At 45.2% G+C, this 24,013-nt stretch overlaps 1 protein-coding gene across 2 annotated transcripts in view; it reads left to right on the top strand.

Moving 5' to 3' along the window:
• Positions 1-24,013, top strand: part of vps13a (vacuolar protein sorting 13 homolog A) — a 645,125-nt gene that overhangs the window by 363,005 nt on the left and 258,107 nt on the right. For both annotated transcript variants that reach the window (XM_070882697.1, XM_070882688.1), the window contains exons 42-43: positions 2,860-2,961; positions 13,310-13,468. In XM_070882697.1, coding sequence (XP_070738798.1) covers positions 2,860-2,961; positions 13,310-13,468 — 261 coding nt within the window. The remainder of the gene's footprint in view (positions 1-2,859; positions 2,962-13,309; positions 13,469-24,013) is intronic.

Genomic DNA, 24,013 nt, shown 5'->3' with positions numbered 1-24,013 from the left:
TGCCCACTAACCTGTCTATATCCCATTGCAGATTTTTTGTGTCCTCCTCACAATTTGCTTTCCCACCCATCTTTGTATCATCAAAATGGACTGCCAGTGGTTCAAGAAGGTAGCTCACCACCATCTTCTCGAGGATAATTTAGGATGTGCAATAAATGCTGGCTTTGACAGCGAGGCCCACATCCACAAATACTTATTTAAAACTGGGGATTTCAATCACTGGTGCTGCAATCGGATGAGTCGATCACAGACAGCCCAGGCAGTCTGGCTATCTGGTTTGCCTTCTCCCTCCCTTCCACTTCCTCCTCCCCCTCTTCCTCTTGGTCACCGCATGCCTGGTGGCATTGGCTGTGCCCTCACGATGGCAATGTTGTGGAGCATGCAGCAGATCATGACAGATCTTGAGATGTGCTTTGGTAAGTACTTCAGGGTTCCTCCATCACGGTTCAGGCAGCAGAAGTCTTGTTTCAGGGCACAAATGCTCTGCTCGATCACATTCCATGTGGCAGCATGGCTTTCATTATATGCATGCTGCTCACGTATGCATGTGTTGCACAGCAGAGTCATGAGCCAGGCAGTCAGAGGATAGCCCTTGTCAGCAGCAGACATCCACTGGTTTGTTGTGGTGGCTCAAATGCTGATGATACAGCTGACTGCCACAGAATGAAGGCTTCATGGCTACTGCCAGGTTACCGAGCATTGGCTTGCATGATGTGCTGAGTATGGTTGCACACCAGCTGGACATTAAGAGATTGAGATCCTTTCCGGTTGTAGTACATCTCCCGCAAAGCTACTTGTGTACAGTAAATGGCACCCTACACCATAGAAGCCTGCTAACCTGGCGAAGCTGCGTACTCACTCTGGCTGCTTCTCTTTGGCAAGAGGAAATGAAATGTATTCAGCTCTTCTTGCATACAGAGCTTCATTCACCTCCCTTATACAGGAGTGGATCTCAAACTGGGAGATTTTACAGATGTCGCCTCCTCTAGCCTGGAAGGAGCCAGATATGAATAGGTTCACGGGCACGGTTACCTAAATAGCCATTGGCAGTGCCGTCCTCTCCCTGGGCTGAAGCTGCAGGTCTGCCTGCAGCAGGTAGTAGATTTCAGTGAACAAATCCTTAGTAAAATGGAAACATTGCATACACTGTTCCTCGCTGAGGTTGAGGTAGGAGAATTGCTTCCTGAATCCCTGAGTGGATATGGCCTCCTGCTGAAAGTCCTTCTCTCACCTCCTGTCACTTCTTGGAGCCTGTCTTGCTCTGTCGCCTTTGGTCATTCTCCCCATCATACTGCAAACCAAGGGGGATACAAGCAACTATATCCATGTCTGGGAGCAACTGGTCTAAGCTGATCCCATGCTAGTCAGTACCAAGTTCTTGAGCATGTGCCACACCACTCCTTGTAGACTTTAGGCAGCTTTAAAAAAATAAGTCCTGAAAACTGCAAACACTTCTACAAACTCAGCACCAGCTAATAGAAAGCAGTCAACAACTAACCTATAAGTAGGTGATGATCCCTTTAAGTAGCGCTATTGTGTGGGGTCCTTGCTGTTGAACACATGTTCAGCTGTACGAGGTTAAAAGAGGCCGTTAACTCCAGCGTTTGAGGTCGAAAATGGCAGCAATGGCGTCAAATCAATGTTGCATGCTGATTGACGTCACAATCTGTCTAATCTGCATCTTAAGGCGCAAGTGCAAACACCATGCCTCATTAAAATTACATCCGGCGCGGCCCATACCAGCAGTGTATGCGCGCTACTCGGACGCCATTTTCAAGCCATTTAGCACCCTGAACCACAAACAGCAGGTACTACGCAACTGAATTTTTAGCCCGTTGAGTTGCTCCTGTACTTCCTGTAGATAGTGCATACAGCAGCCACAGTGTCTTGGTAGTGGAGTGGGTGGATATTTGGTTGTGATTGGCCTCCAATAACCACAACCATTTTCATGGATATCAAGTATGACTCCAGCCACTGGAGATATTTTCCTTTGACCCCCCCATTGACTTCAGTTTTGCTTGGTGCCATACTCCGTTGAATGCTACCTTGATGTTGAGGGAAGCTACTGCTACCTCTCCTCCAGTATCCAGCTCTTGCATCCGTACCTGGAGAAAGGTTTTGATGAAGTCTAGAGCCATATGGTTTTGGTAGAATGACGATCAGTAGGTTATTGGGGAATAGGTGCTCGTTGATGGCATTATTGATTACTCCTTTTATTATTGTGTTAATAATTGTAAGGAGGTTGATACGGACGTAATGGTTGGGTTAGGTTAATTTAGATTTTGATGGATGCAACATTCCCAGGCAGGTTTCAATGTTGTCGGGTAGATGCCAATGTCATGGGTGCACTGGAATAGCTGACTAGAGAGGTGGTTAGCTCTGGTGCCCAAATCTTCAGTACTTTAATTAAGATGCTGCTATAGCCTTTGCTGTATCTAGTTTACTCAGCCACATCTTAATGTTACGTGGAGTGAACCAAATTGGCTGAACACGGGGAACTATCATGGTGGGGACCTTGGGTGGCCAAGTAGGATCATCCACCTCCAAACAATTATTAGTTTAATCTTGTGGATTTTGAACAATTCTGATGATGTTCATGTCTCACATCTTTCTATCTTTTTGTGATCTGTTTGTAGATTTTTATGCCACTATCATGGACACCCATAATTGCCAAAAACATTGAACAGCAGTTTGGGTGATCCGAGACCTCTTCTGGTGATTTACTGCCTGTGTTAGAAGAGAAGAAATCAAAGCAAAATAATCAACTTTGAAATAAAACTGTATTGACATTAATATAGACATTGCAAAATCAATCAAATGTTTAAAAAGAAATTAACTATATTAAAACTTTTTCACTAGGTACATTACTATAATGAAGTGCTTGCTGTATGGGAACCACTACTAGAACCATTAGAGATTGAGAACAGTGATGATTTTAGACCTTGGGAACTTGGGATCAAGGTTTGTATGTTCATCAGGATAATTGTTTTTAAATATTTCAATTCAGATAGGTACTGATGCAACTTTTATAAATCAAACAGACAGGTAATACTAAGAACAGAGGTTCATTCCAGCTGCCTCTAAATTCAGGTTGAGTTACAAATCCCTTTGTGACATTTTGACATTGATGTGGTGTTCTGTTTTCAGCTTTGCATTGTAACACTGAAAAAAATCCAATCTAGTAATAGGTTTATTGATGTAATATTAAGCCTAAACTAGAAATGTAAACAAACTTTTATATAAAGTTTAAATGCTTTATCTGTGGTCATTATATCACTACATTTTCTCTCTTTCCTATTCCCTGTCCTATTTAACATTGATGTAATTTTTTCTAAGCAATTATTTTCAGCCTATTCTGATAATTTTTCTATTCAGTTCTAAAACTTTAGTTACCTTTTATTATTTTGCCTTCCTTATCCCGTTACACATTTTGGAGATTGAAAGATGTATATTTTTTTTAAGTACACTAATTCAACTTGCTAATTAGCACTACACAAAGTTTTGTTCAGTATGTTGACTGGGGACTAAATGTATAAGAGGAGAGGGAAAGGAACTGATTGATCAGCTGTCTAATGTACCCAGCAGCATTGGGTGACACTCCAAATCACTACAGGAATTCAGTAAAATCAAACTTACTTGAGCTGATTCAAAAAACCAAACTGACTTGTATTGAAGGACAGCCTGCACAGGAGACTAAAACTGGTTTTAGTAATATTTGAATTGTTATATCTACATGATTGCTACTCGCAGGTTCTGTATTGGTTTCTTAAATTTAATAAAGGTTATTTTTTTATGTCTGCATGTGCATGCATTTGGCAACTGCTCTAAGCCCGAGATTTCCCTAGCTTGGATTCCAGTCCTAGCTGCCCCCTTTCATTTCCTTTTTTGCCCTCTTTTACTGTCTTCCACCCATATTTCATACTTTTTCCATTTTACTTAACATGTCCTTCTTGTCCCTTATCCCTATGTGACTGTTATTCTCCTAACTCTTTTGCCACACCAGGCTTGTCCTCCTACATGGGTCTGGCCTAGACATCCTCCATCACATATGCTGAGTCTGAAATTGCCCACCGCTGGAATCGAGGTGCACCTACCGGTTTCGATGTGTTCTGACCGCCTCATGCACTGGGGTGGCCTAGGCGTCGAAATTCAGCTCTTCGGGGATTTTTTTCGAGTGGAACGGAAGTGGTCTCATTGTGGGGGCGAGGCGGAGTGGCCGTCAATAGTGGGGCGGAAGTGGGGGCGGGGCGGAGTATCCAAGGCTGATTATATCATCGCGCTGGCGCATCACAACGTCTCTCCTCTTCAGTTAAAGGGGAGAGCCGCTGCGAACTTTGCAGCCATTTTAATGGTAAATACTGGGCCACCAGGGAGGGTTTCGGCCGGGCCAGTGGCCTGGCACCCAAGAGGGGGTACCAGGATGCCTGTTGGCGGCCCGGCCGAACCCACGGCCATAATTATCGACTCGACTTGGCATTCGGCCGACAAAAAAAATTAATCTGGCAGTGCGCCCTCCCCTTTAAGGCCGGCCGGGCTGCCATACTACAGAGTGTGTACCAACAGCAAAAGCTGTTGGGGGCACCAACCTGTTGTGGGGACGCTCCCGCGGTGCAATTTTGAAAAGGGGTGATTTCATGAGGGGCAATTTCGCAACTGGAAAATGGGCGGAGCGGTCCTGGACACCGCTCCAAACCTGAGGTAGGGCAGTTTACAAAATGGCGGCCCCTCCGCAGAGAGTCAGCGGCCATTCTGCGCCGCTGCTTTCAGGTGACCAGAGGCCTTATCGGGAGGAGCAATTTCAGCGCTGCTATGTTATTTGGGTTTGGTCTTACAAAGTATCAAAGCCAACTGCTTTGTTCCCCTCTTGGTGCACTCCTCATTATAAAAATAAAGAGAACAGACTGGAAATGTTCAGTAACATAAGGGAAGACATATTGTGGTAGAAATTGCCCACTGCCTGAAACGGGGTGCTCCCACCCTGTTTCGATGGATTTTACCGCAGCTGCGGTTCAAAACGCCTCTTGAGCGACATTCGGCTCTTTGTTGTTTTTTTTCTTGGATCCGGAAGTCACTCTTAATGGGGGCAGTGACAACATTTGAGGGGTGGATACGGGCAACACCTGAGGGACGGAAGTTGAGGGCGGTGTGGAGTGACCGCCGTGCTGACGTCATCACGGCGCCTTGTCACCACGGCTCTACCCTTTTAAGTGAAGGGGAGAACCTCCATGATTTTAAAACTTCGGCACACTTTGCCACCAGGGAGGGTTTTGGCCAGACCAGCTGCCTGGCACCCAGGTCGAACCAGGTGGCATATTATCGGCCAACAAAAAAAAAATGGTGGCAGCGGCAGTGCATTCTCCCCTTTAAGGGAAGCTGCACCACCGTTGCAAAATGTCACAGCCTCACTGGACGACCATGAAAAAAAAATGTTTTGGCATCGCCGGGCGGGCCGCCGATTTTCAGAGGGGAATGTCGCTGTTGGGGGGGGTGGGGGCAGGGGGGTAGATTGGTGGTGCGTACTGTGATGTAGCGCTTACCACGGATTGGCAGCAGCGGAGCGGTGGGGGGGATCGGGGCACTGACGGGAAAACTTAGGAGGGCAATTGGGCTATCAGCGCCCATTTCACGAAAAGTCACGGCCACTCCACTCCGCAACATGGCCGCCGATTTGCAGTGGCAACAGGCCTCGGGGAGAGAGCAATTTCGGCCCCATCAGGTTTGAGGCTTACCACTCAACGATATTTTTTAAAGCACATTGGAATTGGTTAATATCCCAATGGGTTAGAAAGTAAAGAGTAAGGGATGAACCATCAAATTATAAACATTATGAGGCTTGCTTGGAGAAAGTTAGAGACTTTGATGAGGGATAGCACATGGACAATGACTGATTATGGAGAACCAGCACTTATTCAAAGGGTCTAAGTTGTGTTCACTAATTTGCTGTATTTTCTGTGAGGTGGTTACAGATCTGTTGGATGAGATGAGGCATTGCAGGTTACCTACCTGGATTTCAGAAAGGTAGTTGATACTATCCCATCTTATTTACAAGATGCATGCCTATTGAATAGATGGAATGTATTAGCCTGGAATAATGTGTGGTTGAAAGGTAGACAAAAAAAAGTGGGGAGGTAGCAGTGGTTGGCAGCAGAGTTTCACAAGGGCTTGTGTTGGAATACTGTTGCTTATTTTTGAACAGAATATCGTCAAACATGTCTAAGTTTGCAGATGAGACCAAATTGCAGTGGCCAATGCTGCTGAAATATGTGCGATAATCCAAAGAAATCTGGATAGCCTAGGTCAATGAAAGAAAGTTCAACACAGATAAGTGGTCATGAGGTCATACAAGGTTTGGAATGGTAAGCCAAATGGGCCAGTGGTTTTCTGTCCAAAACATGCTACATTACTATGTATTCCATATTCAACATAAACTTCACTGATCTTTTTTCCAACCTGCTTTTCACTTCCCTACCATTTACACCTAACCCCCATTGGTGCCCTTAGTGAGTCTCTCACTTTTGGTGCACAACGGATTATCCTACTAAATGTCCAGTTCCTTGTGAACAAAAGTATTTATATCCAGAATCTCATCCTGGGTAAATCGATTTGCATCCTGTATCTGCTGAAACCTGATTTACTGATGGTGACTCCTTTCCTATCAAGTAGGCCGAGTCCTGCGCCAGGGAAGAGCATTAGAGTAGCGGTCGCCAATATTCCGGTAGGATAGCAGCGTAAACTGGTAGCGCTAAGGTAGGGAATTTCTAGGCCTCAATTTTTATCAAAATGTATAAATTTGACACTGCAAAAAATTAAAATGAATTTTTCAGGCCCATAACCTTTGTTTAGCAGTCAATACGCTGTTAAAACCCAGTTAAATCTAATCCCTTAGGTCTAATTTTTGATGGGGAATTTAACAGCGTAATTACTCCAAAGTTTTCATCAGTTTCCCCGATTTGAGAGATTTCACTGATTGCCAGAACTGTGGGCCGTGCATCCTTTGGAGGATCAGTAAACGACAGACCGCAACTTCAGGATTTCCGCATACTCCTGCGCCAAATCCCAAAGTTGCAATCAGTTTCAAAGGTGGATTGTAAATTCCAGGCCAATGTGACATTGACCATGTGAAGTTGGTTGAGGGATAAATATTAGCCAGGACACTGGGGAGAAGTCCCCTGCCCTTCTTCAATAACGAGGTTGGTTTCAGCGAAAAAGTTGAAGGCAGGCAGGAAGATGCAAATTGTAAGAAAAATAAGGTAGCAATCAGAGATGGTCTTGGGAGTAACAGGTGTTACATAATGATGAGATCAAGGGCTGGCAGAGGATTTGGGGGAGAGAGTGGCTAATGAGGACAGGAGTGCAGCGAATTCAAAGGAGAGCTTGTAGAGAGAATTAAGATGTATGTTGAAGTTATTGATATTGACTGAGTAAGGATTATAGGGGTATGTGGAAAGGTAGTAGACAATAAGCTAAGTTGGAAGGGATGGTAGAGGGTGACAGCTCAAATGTGGAGAAAAAACTGGTGGAGTAAGTGATCTGGAGATGAGCACTATGATACTACCTTGGTGGTTTGCATGCAGCAGTCAGGTGGATGCCCTTATGATGAGGGCCTTTGTGCTGCCAATAGCAGCGCAGGGTCAGAGATGCAAATAGGCAGAGAGTGACGTCACATCAACTTGACGCCACGTCTGCAAACTTTAACCTTAGAGCTGGGTCCTAAGGTCACTTTGAAAAGTGAACATTCAGCAAACTGACAAAGATGCTGTCAGCACTTCTTAAAGGGACACACACACCTTTCAGATAAGTTTGCATTTAAGCTTTTTGGCTGGATTTTTAAAATTTCGTTTAAGTAATAGCTTGGTGCAAAACATGTAAGTGTGCAGGGAGTGCTGTTGGACGCTTGCAAGGCCTTGGATGGTAAAGGAAGGCCTCTGAGAAGACAAAAAAATGCTGAAAATACTCAGCAGGTCAGGCAGCACCCATGGAGAGAGAAACAGAGTTCATGTCTCAGGTCGAGATGCTGCTTACCCTGCTGAGTATTACCATTTTTTGCTTTTATTTCAGATTTCCATCATTTGCTCGCAGAGGTTCAAGGAGGACACAACCCAAAAAGTCCCTTTCCTTGTCTTCCCTTTGTTACTGACCATCACAGTGTCCTCTTGGCCACAATGCTGAAATAAAAGCCACCACAAAGCAAACTTTCCAATCCAACTTTACATCGATCCATCCAATCGGACATCAAGAAATCAACTAATCACCCTTGCGCATTCCCTCTTGTATGTGCCTTTGTCGATCCTACTGATATCACACAGTGCTACCCCAGTAGCTACAGCATGGTTGGTGGAAGGCTGCTGACTTTCAGCGGGAGAAAATGCAAATGGTCTTGCTGGTCGACCTTGAGCTGGTGCTGGGAGTGTGAAATTGAGTGATGGTATTTCTTTCTCTTCTCCTCCTTTTCCTCCTTCTCTACTCGTCCTCGTCCACCACCACTACCACGCATTTCTTGGGTATATGAAATGGGGAAGGCTCAAGGGTGGTGTGGCAAGGGAAGGGCGGGAAAACAAGAAATGCATGCGAGAATGAGGATCATAGAATCATAGAATGGTTATAGCACGGAAGAAAACCATTTGACCCATCTAGCCCGTGCCGGCTCTCATCTAGTCCCACTACCCCGCCCTTTCCCCGCACCCCTGCAGTTTTTTTTTCCTTCAGATACTTCTCCAACTCCCTTTTGAAAGATAAGATTGAGTCTGCCTCCACCACTCTTTCAGGCAGTGCATTCCAGATCTTAACCATTCGCTGCGTAAAAATGTTTTTTCTTACGTCGCTTTTGGTTCTTTTGCCCGTCACCTTAAATCTATGTCCTCTGGTTCTTGATCCTTCTGCCAATGTGAACAGTTTCCCTCTATCTACTCTGTCCAGACCTCATGATTTTGAATACGTCTGTCAAATCTCCAGCATCTTGTATCCTTTCAGCCCCATCACTGGCCAAGGGCTCTGCCATGCCCCTGCCAAGAATGGCCAGCACCATCTCCATCAAGGGCCTGAGGTGATGCTAGGAATGGGAAATGTGCCTTGGTAGAGATTGTTGGTAGGTGAGTGATGGGGGGAGGGGGTTGTGGATTGAGCAGTGTTAAGCTAATAGTGCAGTTAGTAGGAGATGGCTCTTGAAGAATCGTTCATTTACCTTGACCACTGGTTTGAGGTCCTGAAGGTCCTTTGGGCACTGGAGTCAGATTATGGGGGCGATACTGTTGGCAGTGACGGCCTCGGTGATCTGGTCCAACATCATTCTTTCTGGATAGAGGATCTCCCTGCACAAAGCTGGAGTGCTGCATCTGCGACCCAGGGTGCCCTTTCCCTGGCTTGTTGAGCTATTTGTGTTCGTGCTGAAGCACTTTTACTATTTTTTTTTAAGTGCGGAAGGCAGTTCAGATTTAAGAGCTGAAGACAACCATTTAGGAATTATTTTTAACGTTAATTTTTTTTCAGGAGGTGGTTGAGCTGTAAAGGCTAAAAACTGCCTATTTTGACATGATTTTAATTTCTTCATTTCAGAAGGCAGTTCCCCTTTTGAGACCGAACTGCTTTCTGAAATGACAGCCTCGCTTTAACAGAAGGCTGTTCTTGCTGCAATGACACTACAGCCACGCTACTTAGGGCATCTAACATGATGAATACCACCAGAACGGTGTTGCACAGAGAGTTTAGCGCTGGGCTAACGTTAATCAGTCACCAACGCCACTATTTTTGGCAACCGGTGGCACCGGCAGGTTTTTAGCGATATCGAATTTTTAGCCCTAAAATTTTTCAGATATGCTAATTGCACAGAGAGTATTAAAAGTCTGTATCAACAGGGGATTGCATGTGAGGTCGAACGTGCACAGAATATTATTAAATATTGCAGCCCTACGCCTAACTGAACAATTCAAGGGGCTGGATTTTCGCTTTGTATGTGTTTGGGGCTGGAAAGTTAGCGCCCGGGAATAGTTTGCACCTCAGTAATTAATTTTGGGCAGCTGGGCCCTGCATCAGGGGACGCAGCGCTAAGTGAGGCATTTTACACCTCTCTTGGGCGCAAGGATGGGAAACTCCCGAGCTGGGATAGATTGGCGAATGATACTAAAGGGGTTGACTGTGGATGGGCAATGGCAGACATTTAGAGACCGCATGGATGAACTACAACAATTGTACATTCCTGTCTGGCGTAAAAATAAAAAAGGGAAGGTGGCTCAACCGTGGCTATCAAGGGAAATCAGGGATAGCATTAAAGCCAAGGAAGTGGCATACAAATTGCCCAGAAATAGCAGTGAACCCGGGGACTGGGAGAAATTTAGAACTCAGCAGAGGAGGACAAAGGGTTTGATTAGGGCAGGGAAAATGGAGTACGAGAAGAAGCTTGCAGGGAACATTAAGGCGGATTGCAAAAGTTTCTATAGGTATGTAAAGAGAAAAAGGTTAGTAAAGACAAACGTAGATCCCCTGCAGTCAGAATCAGGGGAAGTCATAACTGGGAACAAAGAAATGGCAGACCAATTGAACAAGTACTTTGGTTCGGTATTCACTAAGGAGGACACCAACAACCTTCCGGATATAAAAGGGGTCAGAGGGTCTAGTAAGGAGGAGGAACTGAGGGAAATCTTTATTAGTCGGGAAATTGTGTTGGGGAAATTGATGGGATTGAAGGCCGATAAATCCCCAGGGCCTGATGGACTGCATCCCAGAGTACTTCAGGAGGTGGCCTTGGAAATAGTGGATGCATTGACAGTCATTTTCCAACATTCCATTGACTCTGGATCAGTTCCTATCAAGTGGAGGGTAGCCAATGTAACCCCACTTTTTAAAAAAGGAGGGAGAGAGAAAACAGGGAATTATAGACCGGTCAGCCTGACCTCAGTAGTGGGTAAAATGATGGAATCAATTATTAAGGATGTCATAGCAGTGCATTTGGAAAATGGTGACATGATAGGTCCAAGTCAGCATGGATTTGTGAAAGGGAAATCATGCTTGACAAACCTTCTGGAATTTTTTGAGGATGTTTCCAGTAAAGTGGACAAGAGAGAACCAGTTGATGTGGTATATTTGGACTTTCAGAAGGCTTTCGACAAGGTCCCACACAAGAGATTAATGTGCAAAGTTAAAGCACATGGGATTGGGGGTAGTGTGCTGACGTGGATTGAGAACTGGTTGTCAGACAGGAAGCAAAGAGTAGGAGTAAATGGGTACTTTTCAGAATGGCAGGCAGTGACTAGTGGGGTACCGCAAGGTTCTGTGCTGGGGCCCCAGCTGTTTACATTGTACATTAATGATTTAGACGAGGGGATTAAATGTAGTATCTCCAAATTTGCGGATGACACTAAGTTGGGTGGCAGTGTGAGCTGCGAGGAGGATGCTATGAGGCTGCAGAGTGACTTGGATAGGTCAGGTGAGTGGGCAAATGCATGGCAGATGAAGTATAATGTGGATAAATGTGAGGTTATCCACTTTGGTGGTAAAAACAGAGGGACAGAATATTATCTGAATGGTGACAGATTAGGAAAAGGGGAGGTGCAACGAGACCTGGGTGTCATGGTACATCAGTCATTGAAGGTTGGCATGCAGGTACAGCAGGCGGTTAAGAAAGCAAATGGCATGTTGGCCTTCATAGCGAGGGGATTTGAGTACAGGGGCAGGGAGGTGTTGCTACAGTTGTACAGGGCCTTGGTGAGGCCACACCTGGAGTATTGTGTACAGTTTTGGTCTCCTAACTTGAGGAAGGACATTCTTGCTATTGAGGGAGTGCAGCGAAGATTCACCAGACTGATTCCCGGGATGGTGGGACTGACCTATCAAGAAAGACTGGATCAACTGGGCTTGTATTCACTGGAGTTCAGAAGAATGAGGGGGGACCTCATAGAAACATTTAAAATTCTGACGGGTTTAGACAGGTTAGATGCAGGAAGAATGTTCCCAATGTTGGGGAAGTCCAGAACCAGGGGTCACAGTCTAAGGATAAGGGGTAAGCCATTTAGGACCGAGATGAGGAGAAACTTCTTCACCCAGAGAGTGGTGAACCTGTGGAATTCTCTACCACAGAAAGTAGTTGAGGCCAATTCACTAAATATATTTAAAAGGGAGTTAGATGAAGTCCTTACTACTCGGGGGATCAAGGGATATGGCGAGAAAGTAGGAAGGGGGTACTGAAGTGCATGTTCATCATTAACTCATTGAATGGCCTACTCCTGCACCTATTTTCTATGTTTCTATGTTTCTAAAGGGCCGGGCCGGGAGTGCACCGAGAGACGCCTGGGGTGGGAGAAACCTAAAGAAAAACTAACAAAAACATTCCCAAAACATTGCCCATACCAACACAATACAAATCGCAAGAAAAATTAAAAGAAAAAAACAATCACACTTGCCTTAGGAGTCCATTACTCACCTCTTCGCCGTTGGGATGGTTGGACCGCCCTGATTTCCCAGGCAGTCAGTGTGAGGCTTGCTTTCCGGCGGATGGGTCGGGCAAGAGTCAAAACTCGCGCTGGTGTCACAACCAGGGGTGTGGCACACTGGCACAGCTCTTCCAGGCGGTGCTACTCAGCGCCATTGCAAAACCGGACCCGAGGATCTCTGCGGGATGCTGGAGGCCGACCACCCAGCCAAAACAGCTTCACCGCCATTGTCGCCACTCCAGGGGCAGAAAATGGAGCGGGGAAGTCCTGAAAATCCAGCCCAAGGTGTTTTTTGTTCAGTTGATTTTTAGTGAATGTGAAATTTTAGATATCTATGCTTCCTGTGAAATTTGAGCCAACTAACATGTTTTGCACTCTACAGATAACTCAGAAGCCTTTCCACCTACCTGTTGTTCTATGATGCAAAATACTTATTTACCAATTAAGCCAAATCATAGGAACAGGAGAAGGCCAATTCAGTCCCTCCTGCCATTCAATTAGATCATGGCTGATCTTTATCTTAACATCATCTATCCACCTTGGTTCTGTAACCCTTCATACTCTTGCTTAAAAAAAATCTTGCAATCTCAGTTTTGAAATTTTCAATTGACCTATCTTCAACAGCTTTTTGGGGGAGAGAGTTCCTGATTTCCACTGCCCTTTGTGTGAAGAAGTGCTTCCTGCCATCACTCCTAAACGGCTTAGCTTTAATTTTAAGGTTATGCCCCATTGTTCTGGACACTCCCACCAGAGGAATTCATCTTTTTTCTGTCTTTCCTATCAAATAGTTTAATCTTTTAAACATCTCAACATAAAAGTCAAACAAATATTTACCCTTTGAGGTAGATGTGTTAATAACCAACCTGTACACCTCTTTATCACTTCAGGTAAAGAAGAAGGCTGTCAAAACAATGACAAAAACAGAAAATGAGGAGGACAAAATCCATACCCCTGTATATAAAACAGTTATTCACTTCTCTTCAAAAGACCAACTCAACATTACAATGTCAAAATGTGGTTTGACCATGCTTAACAATTTAGCAGCGGTAAGAAATCTTTTTTTTTAAAAACAGTACATCTCCAACAGTATTTTGCTCGTGACAGGAGCATTATACCATATGTAAAATGTAGTGTTCTGTTGTTAAATTGGAGGTGTGTTTTAAGGTGATTCACTCCTTTAAGGACACAAAATCGAAATGCTGTAAATAAATGCAAGCCCAAGATCATAAGGCATAACTGGTGGGATTCTGTGTTGAAGCATTTTGGTCCCTTAACATAAACTGATGAGAGGTCAGCAAATTGGAAATTGAAGTGTAACTTACTGGTATCGTAGGGACTAGTAAAGAAAGTGTAGAACTAATTATGCCTCTGCAAAAGAACATCATTTGTTGCAACATGTTTGGCATTTTCTGAAAGCATTTTTAAACCGTAACATCAAATATTTTTTGGAGTCAATGTGATCTATTTTTTGGGCAACACTGACTAGCTCGGGTTTGAGGCCTCCTTGGGCAGATAGCAGGCACCAATGACTTCTCAATAGCTTTGTGGGGAACAGCATAGCTCATGAAAAAAATTGCAGTTGATAGTTATTGACCAACTATTGACTGTTCCCCACCCCCCCCCCCCCCCCCTGCCTCCCCTCACCCCATGGAAGGGAAAGTAAATAGGCCTCTTTGTGGTCAGGTTGGCTGCAAGATGACATGCCTGATGATAAAATATTACAACTGTGTTAATCAGCTGGCAGATTTGATGTTACTTGAACTAGGCAGGTTTACAATGTTCTAGGATACTATTGAGGATTGAGATTCAGGCCCACCTCATTAATAGGAACTGAGGAGGTAATCTGTCACTGGGAACTGGAATTTCTTCACACTCTGTTCCAAATAACATTGCAACTTGGATGTTGGAGTGTAACTCACTGGTATGGTAGGATCTAGCCAAGAAAGTTTAGAACTAATTATGCCTCAGCAAAGATCATCAATTACTGCAGGACCATAAATGATGGTCCTGATTGGACAAACATTGGAAGCTTTTTAAAAACTTTATATTTGGGGTGTGGCCGATGTTGGCAAGAGTGCATTTATTGCCCATCCCTTATTGTCCTGAGGAGGTAGTAGTGGGCCACCTTCTTGAACCACTGATGTCCTTGTGGTGATGGTACTTCCACAATGGTGCTAGGCAGGACATTCTAGGATATTGACCGAGTGGTGATGAACGAACGACAATATATGTTCAAATAAAAATGATGTGTGATTTGAGAGGAGCTTGGAAGTGATGGCATTCCCACAACATTGTTCTTGTCCTTCTTGGTGGTAGAGATTACAGGGAGGGGAAGTACTGCCGAAGTAACCTTGGTAAGTTGCTGCAGTGCATCCTGTAGATTGTACTTACTGCAACCACAGTGCACCACTGGTGGAAGGAGTGGATATTGAGTCCAGTGGCAGGGCATCAACCAAGCAGACTGCTCTGTCTTGGTATTGAGCTTCTTGAGTGTTGCACCCATCCAGGTAAGTGGTGAGTATTTCATCACACTTCTGACTTGAGCCATGTGGTTGATGAGACTTTGATAGGTCATGAGGTAAGCCATTCATCACTGAGTGCCCAGCCTCTGCCCTGCTGTTGTAGCTATGGTGTTGATATGGTTGGTCCAGTTACGTTTCTGGTCAGTGGTGACCCTTTATGATGTTGATTATGGAGACTATATGATGGTGATGCCCTTGAAGAGCAAAGGGAGATGGCTGGACTTTCTCTTGGGAAATGGCTTGACTTTCTCTTAAGATGGTGATTATCCAGTACTTAAGTGGTGTAAATTTTACCTGCTACATATCTGCCCACACCTGGATGTTATCCATATGTCGCTGTAAGTTGTAAATGGATTGCTTCATTATCAAAAGCGTTGTCAATGGAGCAGAACAATCTGGAATCATCAACAAACAGCTCCACTCCATAACTTCTTATGGAGGGAAGACTACTGATTATTTAGCTGAAGATGGACGGTCCAAGGATACATCCCTGAAACTACAGTGATATCCTGGAGCTGTGATGACTGGCCTCCACCAATCACGACAATTTTCATTTGTGTCAGATTTAATCCCAAAATGGTTTTCCTTTGACCCCCACAGGGCTTCTTGGTGTCATACTCAGTCGAATGCTGCCTAGATGTCAAAAGCAGCTACTCTCTGCTTCTCTGTTATTCAGCACTTGTGTCCATGCCTGAATCAAAGCTGTGATGTTGGTATAAAGTCAAGTGGTTCTGGCCAAACCCGAAATAAGCATCAATAAACAGTTTATTGGTGACTAAGTGTCGCTTGATGGCAATATTGATGAATCCTTCCACCAGTTTACTGATTGGGAGGAGGTTGATAGACAGTAATTGGCCTGGTTAGATTTATGTGACATACAAGGGTAATCTTCCACATTTTGGCTGAAGACATTTGCAAAGACTTGAGACTTGTCTCCTGCACTTGTGTGCTGGGCTCCATCGTGTTTAAGGATGAGGATATACATAGAGCCGCTGTCTCCTGCTAGTTGCCAGGTTGTCCACCACTGTTCTCAACTGGATGTGGTGAGTCTATAGAGATGTACTCAAGTTATTTGTGCGACAACTTAGTTATTTATATTGCTTGCTGCTTTTGGTGTTTATCATACAGATGACCCTTTTTAGTAGCTTCATAGGTTTGTATTCCATTCTAAGATATGTCTGGTGCTGTTATTGGCATGCCCTGAACTCCCCATTAAGCCAGGGTTGGCCTCCAGGCTTGATGGTGATCAAAAAGTAAGAGATGTGCTGGCCCATGAGATTACAAATTTGGTTGTATGCAATGCTGTTGATGATCCACAATGTCTCATTAATGCTCAGTTTTGGGTTGCTCGATCTGTCTTTGGTGTGTTCCACAGCACGGTGGTAGTGCCACACTACACGATGAAACGTAGAAAATAGGTGCAGGAGTAGGCCATTCGGCCCTTTGAGCCTGCACCACCATTCAATAAGATCAGTACCCTTCTCCTGCTTTCTCTCCATACCCCTTGATCCCCTTAACCGTAAGAGCCATATCTAACTCCCTCTTGAATATATCCAATGAACTGGCATCAACAACCCTCTGTGGTAGAGAATGCCACAGGTTAACAATTCTCTGAGTGAAGAGGTTTCTCCTCATCTCAGTCCTAAATGGCTTACCCCTTATCCTTAGACTGTGTCCCCTGGTTCTGGATTTCCCCAACATCGGGAACATTCTTCCTGCATCTAAATTGTTCAGTCCCGTCAGAATTTTATATGTTTCTATGAGATCCCTTTTCATCCTTCTAAACTCCAATGAATACAGGCCCAGTCGATCCAGTCTCTCCTCATATGTCAGTCCTGTCATCCCAGGAATCAGCCTGATGAACCTTCGCTGCATTCCTTCAATAGCAAGAACATCCTTCCTCAGATTAGGAGACCAAAACGGAACACAATATTCCAGGTGAGGCCTCACCAAGGCCCTGTACAACTGCAGTATGACTTCCCTGCTCCTATACTCAAATCCCCTAGCTATGAAGGCCAACACATCATTTGCCTTCTTCACTACCTGCATGCCAACTTTTAATGACTAATGTACCATGACACCCAGGTCTCGTTGCGCCTTCCCTTTTCCTAATCTGCCGCCATTCAGATAATATTCTGCCTTCGTGTTTTTGCCACCAAAGTGGATAACCTCACATTTATCCACATTATATTGCATTTGCCATGCATTTGCCCACTCACCTAACCTGTCCAAGTCATCCTGCGGCCTCTTAGCGTCCTCCTCACAGCTCACACCTCCACCCAGCTTAGTGTCATCTGCAAACTTGGAGATTCCTCAATCTAAGTCATTAATGTATATTGTAAATAGCTGGGGTCCCAACACTGAGCCCTGCGGCACCCCACTAGTCACTGCCTGCCATTCTGAAAAGGATCCGTTTATCCCGACTCTCTGCTTCCTGTTTGCTAACCAGTTCTCCATCCACGTCAGTACATTACCCCCAATACCCCAAGTCTTTTGAAAGTCCAAATACACCACATCCACTGGTTCTTCCTTGTCCACTCTACTAGTTACATACTCAAAAATGTCTAGAAGATTTGTCAAGCATGATTTCCCCTTCATAAATCCATGCTGACTTGGACCGATCCTGTCACTGCTTTCCAAATGCGCTGCTATTTCATCTTTAATAATTGATCCCAACATTTTCCCCACTACTGATGTCAGGCTACCTGGTCTATAATTACCCATTTTCTTTCTCTCTCCTTTCTTAAAAAGTGGTGTTACATTAGCTATCCTCCAGTCCATAGGAACTGATCCAGGGTCAATAGACTGTTAGAAAATGATCACCAATGCATCCACTATTTCTAGGGCCACTTCCTTAAGTACTCTGGGATGCAGACTATCAGGCCCTGGGGATTTATCGGCCTTCTATCCCATCAATTTTCCAAACACAATTTCCCGCCTAATAAGGATTTCCTTCAGTTCCTCCTTCTCACTAGACCCTCGGTCCCCTAGTACTTCCGGAGGTTATTTGTGTCTTCCTTCGTGAAGACAGAACCAAAGTATTTGTTCAACTGGTCTGCCATTTCTTTGTTCCCCATTATAAATTCACCTGAATCTGACTGCAAGGGACCTACGTTTGTCTTCACTAATTTTTTTCTCTTCACGTATCTATGGAAACTTTTGTAGTCAGTTTTTATGTTCCTCTCGTACACTATTTCCCCCCTCCTAATTAAACCCTTTGTCCTCCTCTGCTGAATTCTAAATTTCTCCCAATCCTCAGCTTTGCTGCCTTTTCTGGCCAATTTATATGCCTCTTCCTTGGATTTAATACTATCCTTAATTTTTCTTGTTAGCCGCTGTTGAGCCACCTTCCCCTTTTTATTTTTACTCCAGACAGGGCTGTACAATTGTTGAAGTTCATCCATGTGATCTTTAAATGTTTGCCATTGCCTACGGTGTCCTCACAGTAAAGCTCAGATTTTGTCTTGACAATAACTATGTGCTGGCTATTTATACCAATGTTAGCGTGGACAGATGTGTTTGTGATAGGTAGGTTGGTGATGACAAGGTCGAGTATACTGCTTCCTTTATATTGGTTCCCTCACCACCTGACCCAGGCCTAGTCTGGCATCTATGTCCTTCAGAAATCAGCCTGTGGGGTACTATTGAACCATCATCATCATCGGCAGTCCCTCGGGGTCGAGGATGACTTGCTTCCACACTAAAAATGAGTTCTCAGGTGACTGATGAGTCCAATGCGGGACCTGCAGTCTCTGTCACAGGTGGGGCAGACGGTGGTTGAAGGAATGGGTGGGTGGAGTGCCCGAGTTGCTGCGCGCTCCTTCCGCTGTCTACACTTGGCTTCATCTTACTCTCGGCGATGAGACTCGAGGTTTTCAGCGCCTTCCCGGATGCTTCTCTTCCACTTTGGGCGGTCTTGGGCTAGGGATTCCCAGGTGTCGGTAGGGATGTTGCACTTTTTCAAGGAAGCTTTGAGGGTGTCCTTGAAGCGTTTCCTCTATCCACCTGGGGTTCGCTTGCTGTGTCGAAGCTCCGAGTATAGCGCTTGTTTTGGGAGTCTCGTGTCAGGCATACGGTTGATGTGGCCCACCCAATGGAGCTGATCGAGCATGGTCAATGCTTCGATGCTGAGGATGTTGGTCTGAGCGAGAACACTGACCAATGGATCTTGCAGGATCGTGCAGAGGCAATGCTGGTGATACTTCTCCAGCGTTTTGAGATACCTGCTGTATATAGTCCATGTCTCTCAGCCATATAGGAGGACAGGTATCACTACTGCTCTGTGCTGGTTGGTGCCGGTTTTGAGGTCCTGGTCTTCAAGCACTCTCTTCCTCAGGCGACCAAAGGCTGCACTGGCACACTGAAGGCGGTGTTGGACCTCGTCGTCGATGTCTGTTCCCAAGATATGAAAAATGGATCACGTTGTCCAAGGTCTCATCGTGAATTTTGATAACCGCCGGGCAAGAGCTGTGTGGCGGGGGCCAGTTGGTAGAGGACCTTTGTCTTATGGATGTTTAGTATAAGGCCTAGGCCCTCGTACACCTCAGTGAAGGTGTTGACGATGGCTTGGAGTTCGGCCTCCGAATGTGCATGGACGCAAGCGTCATCAGCATAGTATAATTCAATGACAGAGGATGGAACGACCTTAGATCTAGCCTGGAGGCGATGGAGGTTGAACAGATTCCCGTTTATCCTGTAATTTAGCTTCACTCCAGTGGGGAGCTTACTGAGGGTGAGATGGAGCATTTCAGCAAGGAAGATCGAGAAGATGACACAGCCTTGCTTGACCCCAGTCCGAACGTGAATTGGGTCTGCGGTGGATCCGTTGGTCAGGATCGCAGCTTGCTTGTCATTGTGGAGCAGGTGGAGGATGGTAACAAACTTTTGGGGGCAGTCGAACCGGAGGAGGACGCTCCATAATCTCTCACGATTGATGGTGTTGAAGGCCTTTGTGAGGTCAAAGTCCATGTACAAGGGTTGGTGCTGTTCCCTGCATTTCTCTTGTAATTGCCGCGCAGTGAAGATCATGTCCGTTGTGCCCTTTAGTGGGCGGAATCCGTATTGCGACTCAGGGAGAAGACGGTTGAGGAGGATTCTTGCGATGACTTTCCCTGAGGCCGACAGCAGGGAAACTCCTCTGTAGTTACCACAATTAGACTTGTCACCTTTTCTTGAAGATGGTCACAATTACGGCATCTCTGAGATCTCCTGGCATGCCCTCAATCTTCCAGTGAAGAGAAATGAGGTCACGTATTCCCACCAATAGTGCTTCTCCACCATGTTTAGTGCTTCGACGGGAATTCGATCTGTTCCTGAAGCCTTGTTCTTCATCTGTCGGATGGCCTTCTCTACCTCGTAACGGGTTGGGGTTGTGCTGAGATGGTGACGGGTAGCATGCTGCAAGATGGAGTCGAGAACACTCATGTCGAAGACAAAGTCTCAATTAAGGAGATCTTCGAAGTGTTCCTTCCAGCGGGCACTGACTGCCTTTCTGTCCTTGATGACTGCCTCTCCATTTTTGGCCAGCAGTGGGGTAGGGCCTTGGGTGCTTGGGCCGTAGGTGGTCTTGACTGCGCTAAAGAATCCTCGCAAATCATGGTTGTCGGCTGGCTGCTGGATCTCGTGCACTTTCTCCACCCACCATCTGTTCTTTAGGTCATGGTTTTTTTGTTGAACCTCGACCGTCAGCCGTCTGTAGAGCTGCTTTCTTGCTGTTGAGTTATTGCTGCTGTTTCCAGTTCCTGGGACATTGGAACCGGTTCTGTGGGAGGTGGGACCAATACAAACCGGACGGTCTGCACCTGGGCAGGACTGGAACCAATGTCCTAGGGGGGGTGTTTGCTAGTGCAGTTGGGGAGCGGTTAAACTAATATGGCAGGGGGATGCGAACCTATGCATGGAGACAGAGGGAAGTAGAATGGGGACAGAAGCAAAAGCTGGAAAGGAGAAAAGTAAAAGTGGAGGACAGAGAGATCCAAGGCAAAAATCAAAAAGGGCCACATTACAGCAAAATTCTAAACGGGCAAAGTGTGTTAAAAAGACAAGCGTGAAGGCTCTGTGCCTCAATGCGAGGAGTATTCGTAATAAGGTGGACGAATTAACTGCACAGGCAGCAATAAATGAATATGATATAATTGGCATCACGGAGACATAGCTCCAGGGTGACCAAGGCTGGGAACTCAACATCCAGGGGTATTCAATATTCAGGAAGGATAGACAGAAAGGAAAAGGAGGTGAGGTAGCGTTGCTGGTTAAAGAGGAAAGTAACGCAATATTAAGGAAGGACATTAGCTTGGATGATGTAAAATCTGCATGGGTGGAGCTGCGGAATACCAAAGGGCAGAAAACGCTAGTGGGAGATGTGTACAGCCCACCAAACAGTAGTAGTGTGTTGGGGACAGCATCAAACAAGAAATTAGGGATGCATGCAAAAAAGGTACAGCAGTATGGGCGACTTTAATCTACATATAGATTGGGCTAACCAAACTGGTAGCAATGCGGTGGTGGAGGATTTCCTGGAGTGCATTAGGAATGGTTTTCTAGACCAATATGTCGAGGAACCAACTCGAGAGCTGGCCATCCTAGACTGGGCGATGTGTAATGAGAGAGGACTAATTAGCAATCTTGTTGTGCTAGGCCCCTTGCGGAAGAGTGACCATAATATGGTAGAATTCTTTATTAAGATGGAGAACGACACAGTTAATTCAGAGACTAGGGTCCTGAACTTAAGAAAAGGTAACTTCGATGGTATGAGGCATGAATTGGCTAGAGTAGAATGGCAAATAATACTTAAAGGGTTGACGGAGGATAGGCAATGGCAAACATTTAAAGATCCCATGGACGAACTTCAACAATTGAATATCCCTGACTGGAGTAAAAATAAAACGGGCAAGTGGCTCAACCCTGGCTAACCAGGGAAATTAAGGCTAGTGTTAAATCCAAGGAAGAGGCATATAAATTGGCCAGAAAAAGCAGCAAAACTGAGGACTGGGAGAAATTTACAATTCAGCGGGGGAGGACAAAAGGTTTAATTAGGAGGGAGAAAATAGAGTATGAGAGGAAGTTTGCCGGGAACATAAAAACTGACTGCAAAAGCTTCAATACATATGTGAAGAGAAAAAGATTAGTGAAGACAAACGTAGGTCCGTTGCAGTCAGATTCAGGTAAATTTATAATGGGAAACAAAGAAATGGCAGACCGGTTGAACAAATACTTTGGTTCACGAAGGAAGACACAAATAACCTTTCAGAAGTACTAGGGGACCGAGGGTCTAGTGAGAAGGAGGAACTGAAGGATATCCTTATTAGGTGGGAAATTGTGTTAGGGTAATTGATGGGATTGAAGGCCGATAAATCCCCGGGGCCTGATAGTCTGTATCCCAGAGTTCTTAAGGAAGTGGCCATAGAAATAGTGGATGCATTGGTGATCATTTTCCAACAGTCTATCGACTCTGGATCAGTTCCTATGGACTGGAGTGTAGCTAATGTAACCCCACTTTTTAAAAACGGAGAGAGAAAGAAAACGGGTAATTATAGACCGGTTAGCCTGACGTCAGTGGTGGAGCAAATGTTGGAATCAATTATTAAAGATGGAATAGCAGCGCATTTGGAAAGCAGTGACAGGATCAGTCCAAGTCAGCATGGATTTATGAAAGGGAAATCATGCTTGACAAATCTAGACATTTTTGAGTATGTAACTGGTAGAGTGGACATGGGAGAGCCAGTGGATGTGGTGTATTTGGACTTTCAAAAGGCTTTTGACAAGGTCCCATACAAGAGATTGGTGTGCAAAATCAAATTGGGGGTAATGTACTGATATGGATGGAGAACTGGTTAACAGACAGGAAGCAGAGAGTCGGGATAATCTGATCCTTTTCAGAATGGCAGGCAGCGACTAGTGGAGTGCCGCAGGGCTCAGTGCTGGGACCCCAGCTCTTTACAATATACATTAATGATTTGGATGAAGGAATTGAGTGCAATATCTCCAAGTTTGCAGATGACACTAAACTGAGTTGGCAGTGTGAGCTGTGAGGAGGACGCTAAGAGGCTGCAGGGTGACTTGAACAGGTTAGGTGAGTGGGCAAATGCATGGCAGATGCAGTATAATGTGGATAAATGTGAGGTTATCCACTTTGGTGGCAAAAACACGAAGGCAGAATATTATCTGAATGGCAGCAGATTAGGAAAAGGGAAGGTGCAATGAGACCTGGGTCTCATGGTTCATCAGTCATTGAAAGTTGGCATGCAGGTACAGCAGGCGGTGAAGAAGGCAAATGGTATGTTGGCCTTCATAGCTAGGGGATTTGAGTATAGGAGCTGGGAGGTCTTGCTGCAGCTTTACAGGGCCTTGGTGATGCCTCACCTGGAATATTGTGTTAAATTTTGGTCTCCTAAACTGAGGAACGACGTTCTTGCTATTGAGAGAGTGCAGCGAAGGTTCACCAGACTGATTCCCGGGATGGCAGGACTGACATAGGAGAGACTGGATCAACTGGGCCTTTATACACTGGAGTTTAGAAGGATGAGAGGGGATCTCATAGAAACATATGAGATTCTGACGGGACTGGACAGGTTAGATGTGGGAAGAATGTTCCCGATGTTGGGGAAATCCAGACCAAGGGGACACAGTCTAAGGATAAGGGGTAGGCCATTTAGGACTGAGATGAGGAGAAACTTCTTCACAGAGTTGTTATCCTGTGGAATTCCCTGTCACAGAGAGTTGTTGATGCCAGTTCATTGGATATATTCAAGAGGGAGTTAGATATAGCCCTTACAGCGAAAGGGATCAAGGGGTATGGAGAGAAAGCAGGAACTTGGTACTGAGGGAATGATCAGCCATGATCTTATTGAATGGTGGTGCAGGCTCGCAGGGCCGAATGATCTACTCCTACACCGATTTTCTATGTTTAAGAATGCCTTGCACTTAGAACATAAAAACATAAGAATTAGGAACAGGAGTAGGCCATCTAGCCCCTCGAGCCTGCTCCGCCATTCAACAAGATCATGACTGATCTGGCCGTGGACTCAGCTCCACTTACCTGCCCGCTCCCCGTAATCCTTAATTCCTTTA

This window comes from Pristiophorus japonicus, chromosome 1 (assembly GCF_044704955.1).
Source record: "Pristiophorus japonicus isolate sPriJap1 chromosome 1, sPriJap1.hap1, whole genome shotgun sequence".
Lineage (NCBI taxonomy): Eukaryota > Metazoa > Chordata > Chondrichthyes > Pristiophoridae > Pristiophorus > Pristiophorus japonicus.
The sequence above is the reverse complement of the archived record's forward strand: the minus strand, read 5'-3'. Positions and strand labels throughout refer to the sequence as shown.